The sequence below is a fragment of the Argiope bruennichi genome, chromosome 4, assembly GCF_947563725.1.
Source record: "Argiope bruennichi chromosome 4, qqArgBrue1.1, whole genome shotgun sequence".
NCBI classification, from domain to species: Eukaryota; Metazoa; Arthropoda; class Arachnida; order Araneae; family Araneidae; genus Argiope; species Argiope bruennichi.
In genome coordinates, this window is record NC_079154.1 from 130,524,928 (window position 1) to 130,543,298 (window position 18,371).

The 18,371-nt window shown below is 31.8% G+C and overlaps 1 protein-coding gene across 1 annotated transcript in view; it reads right to left on the reverse strand.

Annotated features, from left to right (window-relative positions):
* LOC129967019 (hemicentin-1-like) overlaps nt 1-18,371 on the reverse strand; it is a 500,464-nt gene that overhangs the window by 18,311 nt on the left and 463,782 nt on the right. Inside the window, exons 12-14 of the mRNA XM_056081650.1 lie at nt 8,605-8,638; nt 7,499-7,710; nt 5,192-5,272 (exon numbers count right to left, since the gene is read on the reverse strand). Coding sequence (XP_055937625.1) covers nt 5,217-5,272; nt 7,499-7,710; nt 8,605-8,638 — 302 coding nt within the window. The 3' untranslated portion in view covers nt 5,192-5,216. The remainder of the gene's footprint in view (nt 1-5,191; nt 5,273-7,498; nt 7,711-8,604; nt 8,639-18,371) is intronic.

The following is an 18,371-nucleotide window of genomic DNA, read 5'->3' on the forward strand; positions in this document are numbered from 1 at the left end:
TAAAATCATTTTACCTGTGAATGATACTTCGCTTGTCGTTAATTTAATATTTAGAACAAAAAGTCCAAAAAGGCGCTGGGTTACAATCATCTAATAGTAAATGTGCGCCAAGTTTCGGTAACTTAATTAAAATGACATCTGGCGTATGTTTAATAACACGGCAGATTTGGCGGAACTCTGGCGGCATCCCTACAAGAGCACGCACGATTGCCTCCATTTACTAACTGCTTTATCCTTTGTTCGGAAATATTTTCGCTTATTTAATGAAATCCCGCGGCATCGGCAAGATCTATTAACAAAGCGATCGGACAATGCACCGAAATAAAACTATGCAAATATTGGCTTCGTTCAACAAACTTTCATTTAACAAAGTTTTCTGTTTAACGCAATTTTCCGTAGAACTTGAATTTGGAAAATGAATTAATGGATACCCATCTAATAATGAGTATTGCATATTATTTATTCTCAGTATTACGAAACATAATTTTCATGTAATTGGGGTTTTCCAATAAATATTACTTCCTGCAATTTTTATGCAACGTTTTGTGATTTCTTATTTGTTGAAGTTCCTAAAGAATCTATCGAATCGATTACCATGACTTCATGTGCAATATGAACAAATAGTTTCTATTTAATGAATTTTCTTTATAATGACGTGGGAAAATGAGAGTTTATTAAATAGAGATTCGAATGTAATTACGTTCAAAGTTATCACTTCTTAAGGGATGAACAACTGTATAAGCTAAATCAAAAAAACTTTCAATGAAATTTTTCAGCAATTTTTCATAAAATATTAAGAATTTGGATATTATAGGACAATATAAACTAACAATTTATAACTTGTATAAAAACGATATCCTAAATGTAATTTTCTTTATATAACAAGTATTTCGTTTGGACACTAAGTAAGGCAAAAGAAAAAAACTTACTTTGTTGATTCTTAAAAATCCAAATTTTTATAAAGAAATGATATACTTCAATGAAAAAGAGCATACTAGATTTGAACAGAATTATAAACAACAGTAATTTTAGCTTCCTTTATATAAAAATTCGAAAGGAAATATTATAGAATAAACACGATGAATTAAAAAAAACGGATCGAAATATATTTAGCATGAAAGAACAGCTCTACGACTGTCTTCGAGATAAAAATTGAAAACAAGTAATATAAAAAAAATTTATAAAGTCAATTCCTACTTTCGCAAGAATTGAACTCGCATTCTTCACCTTCACGTAAAAAAAAACTGAAATCCTTGCATTTTATCGATTAAGCTACTCTCTGTTGATTTCAATTGTCATTACAAATTACTAAAACTCTATTTAAAGTATAAAATTTAATAATTAATGAATTAATATTTGAAAAAATGTATTAACATCAAGTGTCATCCACTACAAGTTTAAAAAAAATGTATTTGAACTTGAGTGGATGAATAAAAAGTATTTTATTAACGATTGAAAATTTGAACAAGATATATAAATATATACAGGGAGAATATGAACTAATAGTAGGGAATTGAAAAAATGGGACATCGAAAAGCTGGATCACTCTTAAATGGTCCAGTATCAACTAAGTCATCACAAGATTTTTTGAAAATGAATCAAGTTTTTTTCGAAATCATTCGCAAAGTCATTTAAGTTTTAGCATTAGGAAAATTCGCATTTCAATTCGAAGTCTATTAAATGACTTTTGAAGGAAAATTAGATTAGTATAAATTTAAATACTACAATAATTCTTATATAAGCTAAAATTCTGAATATTCGTCAAAATGAAATCATTAAATCGCAGATTGGAATTTGGATAGCTTTTTGGCTGATTTTTTTGGTGAGTATTTTATTCTATGTAGTTGCATGTAGTATAAGTGTATCTAAGTCAATATAGCATTTTTTTTTTACATAGATTTTAAATGTTTCTGCAAAATATTCAACATCTTATTAACATTTATAAGAAAATATATTCTTTTTTATATTAAAAACGTAATATATTACCTTTTATAGTATTTTTAAATGGTTCACAGATTTGAAACAGGAAAATTGAATAGAATTTGAAAGACACATAAAATGGTTTTAATTTCTGTATCCTTTGTATAATATTCTATGCATGCAGTGTGTCCCCAACAAGCATTTCCTAAATATTGAACTTATTCATATAATCCTAGATACAAAGTTTCATTAAATGAGATGAGAAATTGAATTAAAACACTTACATTCTAGGAAAATTAACAGTAAAAAAATGTTTAAAAATAATTTTTTTCCATTCCTCTTTGTATAAATGTGTCAATTAGTAAAACGTGTCCCTTATATTCATCTATGCATAGACAAAGTTTAACAATTATCTGTTTAAAATTATGGCGTTACTATAAGATGTTAATGTTGATTTACCCCGACATGTAACAACAAATTTTGTCCTTATATTGATTGAGTTATAACTTGCTATTACATTACTTGTCAGAGACCAATACTCATTTAAATTATCACGAAAACTTATAATTGAAAGTATGACATCAAAATTCGGACTATTTCGGATTAGAAAAGTTAATTTCGCCCTTTGCATTGAGTTGGAGAATCATCATCACTGTCCAGAACCGGTGACTAATAAAGAAGCAATTACATTTCTCTTGATTGCATTGAATGTATCTACGCGTGTTGGAAGATTTTGCAACAAGGGTAACTTCATTCCGTAAGTACGCTTTTGTGTTACTCACAATAATTACCCTTTGGATTCCGAGGAGATGGTAGCCGTACACCTCTAATTGGGGTAAGCATGTTAACCTACCTTTCATTCATCATCTACTTCAACTCGAAACCGATTCCTTTCCAATATCGTCTACCGCTGCCCGTGCCAACCCATCTCCATTACAAAATCGTAATGAAGTTCCGACCGAAGAACCTCGCCTCCACCCCCAGAGACTAATGGAATTAAGCAATTTGGGAAATCCACGCTTTCGACCCAATTAAAGAGAGTGCCCCCACCCCCCGAGAGTTAATTTACGAAGCATTTTCGGCTCGGCCGGGTGGAAAATTTTCCGCCAGGGCACCAACTACGCTCTACCATAACCTACTTAAAACCGTCTTGCCAACGGCTAGTGGTCATTTACCTGTTGCTCCTAGTAAATTCTATGGATCACTTCTGGGACGACTTTGAATGCAAAGAGATTTGCCTTCATTTTAGGTATTCTCCGTAATTATGTAATAATGATATAGAAATAATTTGCTGAGGGTTACATGATATTGTTTTCAATAAAGAGTATATAACTTTTAAATAATAGCTCGAGTGCGGATCAACCAACTACTCGCGTCAGTCTAGTTCTTCAGGTTTAATTTATTATTCAGACCAATTAATTCTTGAAAATTTTCTTGATTTGAAGGAGATTAAAAGTTTCATTAAAATTTTAGAAATAACTATACTTAATGAAATACATTTTTTTCGCTACTTTTTAGCAAAACCGTCATCTTCCCATTTTCGTTTTCTGCTTTGGTATCAAGAGTCAACTTTTTGCTAAAGATGCAAACATAGGAAGGAAAAATCAAAGAAGTTCCGACTTAAAATATTATGGAAAAGTTAAATGTGAAGAATGATGCGTGTTTAATCAAGATACCATTTTGAATATTGACATATTATTATAGTTGATATAGTTTTGGTTCTAGTTTCATATAATAATAAATGATATTATTATAATTTAGTCAAATCAATTGTTTAATGAAAAGCGAGAGAGAAGATATTTGTGAAGATAAGATATAGTTTGTTCTAAAATCATGCGAGATAAGAACGGAAGCAGAAAAATATTATCTCCAGCGCCATTTGTTCTAGTTACATAACTGAATCATCTTTAAACATGTCGAAGACATTGCAATTTATTTAGTTTAAATAACTTGATGGAAACATAATTCTCACAATAAAAATAACTTTCATTGTGCATTTCAGTGTAAGCCTTCAAATGCATGCATTTTTAAAAATATCTATTCTGCTCTTTATCTTTAAATCAACATAAGCTATTTTAATGTAACGGATTCCTTATTCTGCTACTATTTTTGATCAGATTTCTTTCTAATAAGTTATGGCAGCAAATTTTATAAAAAAGCTGTTTTAAGATAACTTGACAATACATTCATTTCAGTCTTACTTGATAATCAGGAATTAATTTCATGTTTATGTAATTTAAACTTAAGCTCGACAACATATACAGTAGTCATGTCAATTGTGGGAATGAACAATAGACACAGCACATGTTTCAAATTATTTTAAATTGCTTGTATAGATTCTACTCAAAATACTGGATGCTGGCAATTTGGTTGAGCCTCTGTTTTTCTTCCTCTCTTTCTTGTATAATACTGTTACGAATTTGTAATATTGGTTAGTTCCACCGTAGGAAAGACCAACTCCACTGGATGCTAATCGGATGTCAAATCAGAAACCCCGTGCTGGTGACAAATTTGGCGGTTATTTCGCGATTTCGCGACGAATTTTGCAACAAAATAGATGAGGCTAATCTAATAAAATTTTGGTGATAGAGCTAGTAGGAGCTGAAATATACTTCATTTTTAAAGAACCTTCTTTGGCTTGCTCCAGAATCTATAAATGGCCGGCATTCCAAGCTGAAGTCAGTCGTCTAATAGTATAGAGTCACAAAACGAGTCAACGGCGAATTAGTAGGATCATTCCAGCGAAGTGCAAGCGTTGAGTGGAGTTCAAGCGATTGCTGAAGTGAGCTGTGTGCCGAGTCCTGCCGTTTATTGTAGAAGCAGCATCGAGTCGTGTGAGGAGTAGCCAATCGTGTAGTAATAAGTCGGCAGTCAGATACAGCTAAAGTGAGGAGACAGTGGAGAATTGAAGGAGTCTGGAGAGATTGTAGAAAGTAACAACACAGATTTCTTCCGCCTGTTCAATTCTGTCTGCCGCTTTGTGTGCTGTGATTATTGTTAGCAACCGATTACAACTTGTGGGCTGCTAATTGTATTAATTGGGCGGTTGTATATTACTTGTGTATGTGGCGGCTGCACTTTGTCGTCTGTATTTTTGTCTTCGTGTTATTGTGCGACACCATTCACCCACTCCAAGCGAACCTGCTGGCTTTACGGACTTAGTGGAAGAAGTGTCCGTAACAATATTTAACAACGAGCTTATATTAGGGTTTAGAATCAAGAGAAACACAATAATAAATAATTCTTTGTAAACTCAATCATAAAGTCTCACTTTGAATTGCCCGGCACGCTCTCCATCATCCGGCGTTATTACCGTGGTCCACTTGGCATATGTCTCTCACTCGGCACATATCTGCGGAAGGAAAAAAACACTTTTCAGATTGCAAAAGTAAGCAAAATCTCGGGACTATAAATTTTTTTCGAAAATGGCTGAATAAATAATAATGCCATAAGAAAGTTTTCTAATCATCTACGTTTATTTATTCGGTAAATATTTTTTGTTTAGTTAAATTAGAATAAAGTTATTTAGTGGAAAGACAAAAATGAAATAAAGCTAATTTTTCATATGCAGATGATAAAATTTCTACTAGAAGCTTCGTAAATAATTTATTTTTATTTTCCACATCGGCCTAGATAATTCAAAAGGTGTAATTTTGAAACGAGTCGGAGAGTAAAATATATACACATAAGCGAAATTAATGTTATAGGCGAAAGAAGGAAATAAGATAACAATATATGTACACAGAGTTATTCAAATTAATGCATCCTTGTTTGGAACGCCTTGGTGAGAGAATCAGTCGACGTAACGCCTTCATATTTGGGGAATATATATACAATTCAGTAACAGGCTTGGACGTTAATTTTCTTCCTTCGCGACTTTTTGAATTATTGTGTCCATTCAGAATTCTGAAGAAAGAATTTTCAAATTCAGGCAATTTCTTAATTAGAAATCTCAAAGCTGAAATATTTTATAGTAATATTTCCACTTCGTAAGTAATTATATAGTCTATAATTATTATTTATTTAAATTCTACTTTTATGGTAAGAAACAATGAAAATATAGCTTCGCATGTTTCATTATGACTAAAAGTTGGGATTGAAATTAGTTTTCAAATGTTGTTTTATAAAATTATTATCCATTTATTTATAAAAAGATTCATTAATAAGATCAAGTCATTAAAACATTTTATAATTATTTTTACATCTGTTGTTTAATCTAAATCTTTATCAAAAATATTGATTCGATCTTATTGAAGAATGATTCGACACGATAAGTGGGTCGATTGACTAGGTAATTGACATTGAGTAGGTAATGACAATAATCGATAAAAGTGAAAATACATCTCTTCTTCTAGGAACAATATCTAAAATATTCTAACACAAGCCTTTTGTTCAATTCAAGGCTTTTTGTCAATAAAAACACTAAATTTATGTGTGAAATACTTCCATGATTGATAAAATTATCAGTTTAATCAACATAAGAGAGAAATAAATTGTTATATAGACTTCTTATACGAATTATTTGAAGGATTAAGTTGCATGTTTTGAAAAAAAAAATTTATGACAGTCAACCATAATTCTGTTGCTGCTAGATATGAATTCAAGTGACAATCATTATAAATTATATCAAATGATAGTAGATGATTTAGCAATATTTTCATCGTATATTCGTGATGAATATAAAATTTGGGTCTGAATTAAAATAAAAGATTTTCACTTTCAGGATTGATCTGTTCTAATGTTTCTATCAAGAGTCTTTCAGCATTGTTCAGTACTTTGCTACCAACGCGCCAAGTTGGCAAGCGCCCATTCTAGGGTTGCTCCTTTTTTGTAACTGCGCGGGGTCATGACCCGCCAGAACTGTTTAGAACTCGGAACGCGATGCTTACCGTTGGTAGTGGGGTGACTCCATGCCCCTTCTCATAGTAATAAACCGCATTTTATAGAAGCATCGTTTTCATCCTTATAGCTACACCGCAATTCCTTAGTTAATTTCAATTAGTTACACCGCATTATTTAGTTCTCAATCTCAATTGTGGAGCCATCATAGACCTCCACAACAAGCATCACGGTAAGTGTATTTAATATGTCATATATAAATATTCCTGGCATTGTTCTGGCCTGAAGAAGGAATTAATATACTAATACAGAATATGAAAAGTGCTGTGATAAAGTCCTCCATATTAACCCTTTGAACTCGAATGTTAACTCTCATTCCCCATTCAAGAGGACAGTGCATCATTTTGGCGTCTTATTTGTTTATTTTTTAATTTCTATTGTTAAAAATACTTGCAAAATGGTAAGAAGATGTGGAAAATAATTCTGGAAAATATAAATAAAAACTATATATATATATATTTGGAGCAGTGAACAAATACCCGTCTTAAGTGAATATATATGCATCGAATTACTTTTCCGAGTGCAAAGGGTTCTAAATCATCAAAAAATTCTTATTCATTCGGTGAACATTCAGAATATTGAGACAAATATCGTAATGAATTCATAAGATGAATCAATTAAGTCACCTCTGAGGGCATTTATGTGGAATTTTTTAAAAATAATTCAATGCAGTACTTGCCAGAACAGTTATTGGGTAGAAATCTCCTTCCGTGCATTGGCTTGCCACCATGTTGTAGCAAGGGTGAGATGATGGGGGGTCTGTGCATGGGTGACACTTTTTGCTTCATTTCGGAGAGCAGGGGCATCATGGGGTCCAGCGGGTTGGAAGGCAGAATGGGGGTGATACTGCTGCACAATCCCGTATCTCCGGACCCGCCCCGAACCTCAAAGCTGAAAGAAATTAGTTTTCAAATGTAAAAAGACTATGATCAAACGTTATCAAAAATTCTATAATAAAAACAGATACCCCCCCCCAAAAAAAAGCAATTTAAATACACAGAAGATGTGCAGTGAAAGTGTAAAATATTTGGTAAAATTTGATAGATTAATTTTAGTTTTTTGTACTTACAAAGTACTTAAAAGTTTCAAGGAAAATATATATTTAGGTAGCTTTATTCTTTTGTTTCAAAATAATTCACAAATAAAGAGTACTTATTTTACTTGTGATTCTTCTCACGATGCTTACTTGACTTCACCAAAATTATCTGTCATTAAATTTTAATTAAAGGGAAATAATGCACTGCGTAAGCTCTCTCCTAATACCCTCCAAGGGTTAAAGGCCGCGCTTTTGGAAGAATGGGCTTTGTTGCCCCAAGCATTTATTGACACCTCATAAACAGTATGAAAGCTCGTTGTGAAACCTGTATAGCAGTGCACGGTGGTCACACTCCATATTAAACAGGCTTTCCCCGAGATAAATGCTTTATCTCTGATTCATAATGTAACACTTTTTGATATAACCTGTTTCTTAATTCCCAATTAAAATTCTTTCCATGTTGTTATGTTTCTATGTTCTTTCTTCCATTGTAGTGTAACTCTGTGCCAAATTTCGTGGCAACACAGTGAATAGTTTTCCATCTTTCTCAGATTTTATGTTTGTGACCTTAATTTTGGACATGAGTGTAGATGAACGACATATTTGAAATATGTTTAAAAATACATATAGATATTTCGGAATACACATAGATATTTGAAATTGGTAAAATAATCAAACAAATTTTTAGCGAGTTAACAGCAAGGTACAGATATCAATATTACTAAAAATATTTCATATATTTGTCTTACTTTTGTCTTTCATCCATATCAGGTTTGTCTATTGCTAAAAAGAAAAAAAATGAATTATGTATTAATTACATAAAGCACAATCTATTTGTATTATATTAAATAGATGACAACTAATTCTGAATTAAATTATTTCAATTTATTAATATGAAATGATTCATTTTAATGGAGCAAGTCTATACTATAAAAACATTTTCTGCATTTAACTATGTACAAGTGCTAAAACTCGAAACCATCAATATTCATAGTGCAATTAGTTTTACAATATTTGTTCTTTTAATAGAAGCCTATTTTCCATATGGTTTGCAGGATGTTTAAAAATATTGATACGCGTACGCCGCATACGAAATAAAGCCCTTTTGTTTCAGATATAAATATTTCTGTCTCAGATTCTAATCAAGTATATCAATTACATAATTTATATCAATTAAAATTTTAGTTTAATAAAATATATAATTTCTCTTAACCACACTTAGAATGGATGATGCATAACATAGCTTCTAAGGCATTGAGAGTTTCTTTTACTGCCAACGAGTTTCGTAAATTATATGGGAACATTTTCAAAAGCTTTCGCAAAAAATTAAATTTGAAAAAGAAGGGAAAAACTCTTACCGTGTGACGATTTATTCTCAAAAAGCATTTAAAAATTCTGTCCACAAAATGTTAACTTCAAATTTCATTTTCATCCCTTTCTTCTTTTTTTGAATATCTTTCATTATGATATGATTTGAAATCAAGGAATAGCATTTTAAGAATAAAGTTTTGTTGGGGGTACTCATTGTTGTACGCCAAATTTTGTTGTGTACGCGAGTACTCATGGATCGAAAAGTACTTTTAGACATTTTTCGGTGATCTTGTTTATTTTTCTGCAAAATTGAATTTTTCAAAGAAATATGCAAACATACTGATAATTTTACAAGTTTTTCCCTTCTATTAAAAAAAAATTGAGATATAATAATTAATTCCTGATATAATTTCTTCTAGCATAATTAAATATTCATTACATTCTATAGCACATTATTTAGGTAACTTTAATACCTACAATCTTTTTAATTTAAAGCTATCCTCTTTGGAGGATAACTTTCTTTGTCAGTGTTGCGACTTAAAACCTACCCCCACTACGTTATCCGGTAACACATCCAGATGCAAACTTACAGCTATTTTAGATAGCAAGCTCAATAACTTAAGGCAGTCATTAGTCGTTATTTTTTTCCAGGAAAAGAACGATTTGACTGGATTAAATTTGGTAAGTTTGAATTCTTGTAAAAAGAGTTTGGGCTTTTTGCAAAATTGATCACAATGTTGAAAAGATATGTGGCAAATGGCATTATTATATTAACAATTCGAGTCTTCCGAATCACCATCAGTTAGGGAACAGATACATACTTATCACATACTGAATCACTGAGTATTGAAATCCTTGATAATAACTTCCAGCAATAACATAATCATGCAGTGCGGCCTTTAATCAAAGCTCAATGTAAATTCCACCCCGCTGGTGTAATTTTCAGAGCTTGTTCGGAAGCGTTTTAGTTCATTATTAGTCTAGATCAGGGATGGGCATTCAGTTGATCACGATCGACCGACTACATACTGGCGGACAATATGTAGCTGAAGCTTCTTACTGACTATAACTACGAGAACTAACTTTAGATGAAAATGATTTATTTTCTAATGTATAACTTTGAATCTTTTAATATTAAATGTATCATTTGATGTTATATTTGTAGTAATTATTATTATGTTTGTAGTTTACCTAGGTAAGTATATATTCCGTATTTATTAGTAAGTTCCTAATAAATATTATAGACTTACGCCACTTTGTAAACCGCAACACACTGAAAAATCAGAAGTAGCCCGTACCCTGAAAAAGTCTGCCCACCTCTAATCTACATTTAGATAGAATTGTCTTTAGACTTACTCTTTGCTTTTCAAATATTCTTGCTGAAATATGTGGTATATGTTTTTTAAAACACATTTAACAGTCCTAGAGATAATTATGACTTGCAAGCATAAACGTCCTCCAGAACGCAAATCGCGGCCTGCATCGCTTCCAGCAATCAAAGCGACCGAAGAAAAGGATTGAGGCACAAGAGCAGGAACATCTGTGTCAACTGCCGCCGAACCTCAGGTGCAGCAGAGGATGGACTTTCATTTCTAGAAAATAATGGAAATTTCTCCGGGCGTCTTTTATTTATCGATTCTTCCCTTCGTTTCTTACCAGGCTTTTTTAAAGAAAAAGAGGGATAGTGGTAGTGGTGGAGGAGGACAATGTTATATGGTTTTGTAAAATCTATTTCTTCTGTATCTGAGGCGTTCATTGAAATAGAAGGGAATTTGAATGGTTGGCGCCCCAGGCTGGTGTCTTTATTGGAAAATAAATGTAAGTTTATCGTTTCTGTAAGATTTTCTTTCTTACAACTCCAAAGATGGAACAGACTGAAAACGAAATTGATTTTAATTTTTTTTTTCTCTCTGAATCAAAACCAAATACGAGGATGCTTTAAAATTTCAAAAATAAAAACAAAAGTAACTCTAAATATTAATATTCATTTTGCTAGCAACATCTTATTGCTTTTATCCTGAAAAGTTTGAAATAAAATTCGAAATACGTTCCTAAACACATCCTCATATTTTATTTTTGCAGTACGTAACCCTTTGAAGCAACTTTTACCCATAAAACTAACGGCAATCAATTTTTCTCGCTTCATTCTCTTTCTTACCTGCATCGATTCTTTTTTTTTACACTGCTGCATATCATTAAGAACCGTATTACAAAGTACAACAAAATAATAGTCAGCGGAAGATATAAAATACATATGATAATATGTCCAAACTTCTTTCCTCGTAGAGAATTCCTTTTACTTGAAAAGATTAAAAGAAAAAGCTGATTCTTTAAAATTCCTCAATTCAAAGAGGGAATCTGATTTGTGAGAAAACATTATAGTTTTATAATTAGTTTCATTATAGTTTTATATTGGATATGGTCAAATAATTTTATAATTACAGTTACAATAAATACTGCTGCAAAAGATCATAGATTATTAGAAATATTTTTCTTCTCTTTAATTAACTTTCTTTTATAAAATGCCGATGAAAGATTTGTAATTCCAATCAAGCAATAGCCCGACCTATCCAAAAATCATGTGGGAAACTTGATGGGGCCACCGAAGAGCAGCCCCACATAGCACGAAAAAATAAACGAGACTTGGTGACATTGGACATTTGCAAAGAACAAAGGACTCTCTAGAGAAAACGCATATAGGTCCCGAAAAATACATTAGATATTAAATTTTGAAACATTAAAAATGAAGGAAACATTTAATCTTTAGTGAAAATGAAATTTTCGTATTAATATTTATTTTTAGTGTAAGTAGCAACATATTTAATTTTAAATAGCAATACGAAAGATGTTAGCAACCATACCATAATGATATTCTAGCATAGATAACTATAGAGCATTTTTAGGATGTTAATAGTTTTATCATGAAAAGAATAATTAAAAGAAATCATTTGAGCCCTTTAGGCAAAACATTTTCAGACAGCTCATCTACCAGCATCATTCTTTTCTGTTAATTCAGGAAATTCTATATAATGTATTTTACATACCAGATATTATGAAAATTAGAAAACAAATTATATAAGATATTCATACGGAAACGTTACTATTAATAAGTTCTCAACCCGAATTTGTGCTGTGACAATACAAATAAATAACAGACAATTTGGGCTAGAAAATTTATTAGATTTTATGGGTTGTTTCTTAGAAATATGCTAATTATTCGTGTTTAGAAATGAAGAGCATTGTAAAATAATCAATAAAATTAAAATAATCGTGAATTATCAATTTAATAATAAGTTTTAAAACACTAAAAGAAAAGTTCTCAACAGAATGTGTGTCAAACCGTTATTACAAGTTTCAGAGGCGATCGTTCTCTGATTCAGGTCTAAATTGCGATCTGTGGATGAGTGAATGAAATGCATGAATGAAGTCCGCCCCGTAAAAAGGGTTGTGATGCGTGAGTAGCTAAGTCGGATTCTTGGCCTTAGTTGGCGTTACTGAAAAAACCAGAGACGCTCATTCGGTTTAATCGCTGATAGATAATTGTCAGCGGGCTTGTAAAATGCCATAAGTCACAACAACATAACGCAACGAAAGAACATGCAATCTGAAAAAAGTCATTCTACGCAGTTTCGTTTATAGTGTGACTGTAACGTCAGGCGGAAAAGGCTCGATTTAAAAATAATCGGCACACTTTCTAAGGAACGTTGCCATTTATCATAACTATTCACCAAAATGAATTTACCCTCACCTAACATACAGGAATTAGTTTCAGAACCTCCCCACTAGTATATTTTTAACTTCTTAAAAGCTATTGGTTTCTATCATTTTATATAGTTGTTTTTTTAATATTTTACTTACTTTACTAAACTTACCTCTCTAGTATTGATTACTTCTGATTTATCGAATTTTTTAAAAGTATTTTATTTATTTAAACTTTTAACTCCTCATGTGATAGCATTTCAAACCATAATTGGAGCAGTATGGTCTATTTTTGGCTCTTGCGCCACTAAACTTAAATCAACCAACCAATCAGCCATAACCAGAATTGAGCTCGCAATAAATGAGCTTATATGTGAGTAGTTTGCAAGGTTTTGGAAATCATATGCTGTGTTAGTGGATCTTGAAAATTTATTCTGAAGGATCAAACATCTTCTTTTATATATGATGTGGATAGCTGCAAAGTGAAGTATCCAGAAAAGAGAAGTCCTCATCCGACTACGCTATAAAGTTATTCAGTTCATTTGAATTTGTATTATTCTGTTGTAGTTTTAAGTGACATTTTAATTTAAAATTAACCATCAAAATTTAGTTTTAGATTGTAATTCAGACTATTCGATAATAATTTTATTCCACCTCGCATGCAATCTGAAACGACCATGGCTTATAAAAAGGTAAATTATAAGATCAAGTCGACAATTTAAAGTCCTTTGAAGAAAATTTCACTCTCAAGGGTGGAATTAAACGGATTTTCGCGTTAGACGCATAAAATTTTTATTAAAGAACCTTTCGTGCCGGCGATGCAATTCCTGGATTCCCAATTTCCATTCTCTTTCATCGATTAGAAGGAAAGGGAGTCTTCAAATTGCGAGGAATCTTATATTTATCGGCGACTCTATTATATTCGGTGTCTAATGGATCCCTTATCGGACTCTATCAGACTGCAGGGGAAGAAAAAGGAAAATGATGAACGCAACAAATCTTCGTTCCATTATTCTTGGAATGAGTTCGGTTGGGAATGAGGCAGGGAAAGAGCCCTCATTTTTACTACTGCTGGGAGAGAAATAAAGAAATAATTCATCCTGCTTAAAATGCAAGGTCAGAATATATATATAAAAAAAACTACGAAACGCACCGCTCAGCAAATGGAAGGTCGAAGTGCTCATTTTTAATATTTTTCCCACCTTTAAGGCAAATAATCGGGATTTGCTATTTTTTTGGACTATTTCAAATGGATACAAATTTCAGTGTAATTTAATTTACTTCAATTTGCCATTTATTTACTTCAATTTGCCATTGGATTTATCGTATTGTAGAAATTTTGCAATGAAACATAACTGATAGTCTTAAACAGACTGGCAGAAGAATCGGCTTAGATGAAAGGAGATAAACTGAATTCTTAAATTCTTTTTCTATAAAAAATTTAAGAAATTTTATTGTGTCCTGTATAAACTCTTTATTATTCTTGTCTTAGATTTGATTTCGGCACTGCACTCTCTTGGGATATACGTTTAAGGCTACGTTTCTATTTTTGTAAATACCGTAAGGATTGTTTTAATACTACACCGTCCGACGCCACAACATTCCTGTCTTCAGGAAACTATCGAGATCTGAAACAGTTCTACCGGTGCCAGACAAAAGAATCCCGATCAGACGAGCAGACGCAGAGTATTAAAAGACCATTTAAAATTTAACGTTTATAAGTAAAAATCAATACTTTTTAAGAAAGAGAAAGACGTTTCGACTGCGATTTTTAAAAAAAAATAAAATTGAACGACAGAGATAAGACAGGCTTGCGTTCAACATCTGGACATCCATATTCATACAGTATTATTTTTTCGGGGAGATAAAAGTAGTGTGGGGAAATGTGTCTTTATAAAAAACTTAGTCGTGTACAGTTTGATATTTCTGTCGAATTCTTGATGATTTTGCTTGTTGAAATAAATCGCAGATTTAATAATCTATATCTGAAAGACCAAACTTCGCTCGGTAGGTATTGCTTTTTTTTTTTTTTTTGTAAAATTGTGTTTTTTAGAGAAAATATTTAGATAAGAATCACATATATATGAATATTTTTCAATCTTATCAACATATGAACTGGTGAGTTAAATAAAAAAAAATCATGAATTCACTAAGTTGAATATACTTTTCGAAATAATCTGCTATATTACAGTATTTGCTTTACAGTTTATCTATCACTAGGTGGCTCCGCCCCCTGCTCGCTTATACTCACCAACCTTCGCGAGGTCGAAGTGTTGCCAAACGACGATTAACAAATTCGGCCCAATTTTGCATCCACGTAAGCGTTTTATATAAATAGATTACTTATATTTTTGAACTTACACTCAGTTTTTCCATGGTGAAATCGGCCCGAGATGCTGCTATATGACATTGCCAGCATGAGAGTAGTTAGAAAAAAAGCTCTAATAGTTAATTAGAACAATAATGTTTTCTTAGTGTGTGTAAAATCTCGTTTTACACACACAATATATATATATATATATATATATATATATATATATATATATATATATATATATATATATATATATTGAGGGTTTTGGAAGCTTTTTCTGTACTTTGGATTCTCTCCCCACATAAGAATATACCAATAAAAAAAATCTAAAGAAACATTCTATCTGTCAAATCAAATCAAGATATAATTGGTGATATAATTCTGGTAATTAAAGCCTTACTTAATGGTTATGACTTAGTACATTTCCATTATACCGGATTCATTCATCTGTAAATCCCAAATAGTTTCTTTTGGAAAAATTTGAATGGTGTACATGCAAACAAAATGACCGTCGTTGCGACATATATTGATTTTTTTTTGTCGTGTGACTATTTTAAGCCAAATTTTTGCGCAGTAGCTTCTGAGAGTAGAGACCCCTGTGAGCACCCGAGGGCAGAAATCTGACTTCTAGCTCAAATAAAGATAGCACACACACACTCGCTTGCACAACCCGTTTTTACAGGAGGGCTCATTCACGCACCTCACAAAGAGAACATAAAGACGAGAACAACCATGCCCGAACCAGGACTAGAACCCGGAACGCCTAGATCACGGGGAAGACGCGCTACCCCTAGGCCACGACGCCTGCGACAGATATTGAATATTTCATGATTTAAAGAAGGGCGTAACTATTTTCTTCCAATCCACGTTGTAATCTTAATGTTTCAACTTTTCACCTGATAATGCCGTATGCATAGTAACGTCCATTGCTATGATGCTTCATATAGCAAGCCGATTTTCAGTAATTGGAGGCGCAATGTTAAAGATGTAAATGTAAAATAAAATTGTCTCATCTTTTGTTTAAATATCCTTTATCGCTTTGAATAAAAAGATGTATATTATTTGTTAAAGTATTGATTTAAATATTCTTTTGAAAACGAAGGATTTTAATCATCTTTTTTTAATATCTTATTTCTAATTGATTTTGTTTAATATTTCAATGGCCATTTATCTTGATGGATTAGTTATAATTGTAGCTAACAGGAGGAGCTTCGCTTGGAGAATGAGATTTAAGAGACACAATTTTTATCTGCAGTTTAAGATTCAGCATTATTAGAAATTTATAAAATGCGCTCGAAGGGCCGTATACAAAAACTATAAGTGTTAAATGAGTATACGCAAGAAATCAGAGCACTTAATTTGTTAGAAAATGTACTAAATATTTTAGTTTTTTATTTATGTATGTAAAACAAAATATTAGATAAACCGTACAGGGACAAAACCGACCAAAGCAGACATTCAGAAATATGAACTTTATACTTACACAATAATTGATTTTTTTCTTTCAGTTTTTGATTTGGAGTTACAGAAATGCATTAGAAATTTTTGGGAAGCTTACATTTTCAATTACAAATAAATAATTGGTTGCGTTTTTTTCACGATCAAAAGATACTTTATTTACTAATTTAAATCTCAGAAAATTTAAAAAGAAAACAAAAGAAAAAATGGTAATATAAGAGTTATTTAATTATCTACTCTCTGACAATAGCTTGAAATGAACATAGTAGTGAATATAATGCATCGTTCTCTCTCAATCTCGGCTTAAATCAATTAATAAAATCCTTTCAATAAAGGAGCTCCTAATAAAAGCAGCATATAAAAACAAACATTCGGTAACATCCAAATAAATTCGCCATTACCATTCAAACTTATATTACACGAAAACAGTTATTCTCCAGCAAATGCAATTTCACAACTAATGTTCATGGACGTCATTAAACAGAATATTGGTATTGAAGGGATCAATTTTTTTCAAAAGACATAATTTTTATTTCATAGACCCAATCACTGTCTAATATTAAGGCATAAATCAACCCTTTAATTCAAGAATGTTGACCCGGCGTCCTGGCATAGGGGTAGCGTGTCTTCCCCGTGATCTGGGCGTCCTGGGTTTGAGTCCCGGTTTGGGCATGGTTGTTCTATCTGTGAGATGTGTGAATGTGCCCTCCTGTAAAAAGGAGTTGTGCAAGCGAATGAGTGATGCTTGAGTAGCAAAGTCGTACTCTTGGCCCTAATTGGCGTTCCTAAAAAAAAAAAAAAAAAAAAAAGACGCTCTGCCACCAGCTTAAATTGCTGTCTTCGTAACAGTGGGCTTATGCATGGCAAGTGCCATAAGAAACAACAACAGGGATTTTGAAAAACTAACTGCGCAAAATTCTGTTAGTCATAAATAATTTTGCTGCGCTCTTTTCCAATTGTATTTCCTTTGATCCCCTTATAATATGCATAGCTATCAAATATACCTTAATTCATATTATATTAAAATTTCTATTTTAATTATGACTAACTAATATAAGCAACATTTCTCGGAATGGAATTATTTTTATACTTTTACTAATAAAAGATTAACTATTCTATTAATTACTACGAAATATTAACTTACATTTTACCTATACGTCACCATTTGTCATCAAAAGTTAAAATTATCTTATATCAAATCAACTATTGGAAGCTTCGTTCATATAAAAATTAAAATGTTAGAAACTTAAAATGCATTTAATATTAACACTCGGTAGAATCTTAACATAATAATTTTCCATCCCCTGAAACTTTACTTCTAATTTAAATGAGACTATTTGTTGCACTAAATAATTTTAAGCTCTCGTAATTCTTCAAAAATTATTGTTTGTACAATCGATTTATAAAATAATTCCTGCTGCCTTTCCTGAAGTTCAAATAATACTACAAAATTTAAACATTGCAGATGCGAACATTAAATGTTTGTTTACAACTTGGAATATGAAAGTGGCAATTTTCAAAAATGAATTTCAATCCCAGTAAGACTGCTAAATGCAAGCAATCAAGTTTTCACTCGGTTTTTAAGAAACAGGAGGTGGCAATTTTCAAAAATGAATTTCAATCCCAGTAAGACTGCTAAATGCAAACAGTCAAGTTTTCACTCGGTTTTTAAGAAACAGGACACTTTAAAACAATTTTCAAATAACCTTCGTCAGCACCAGGAAGGTAAAATAT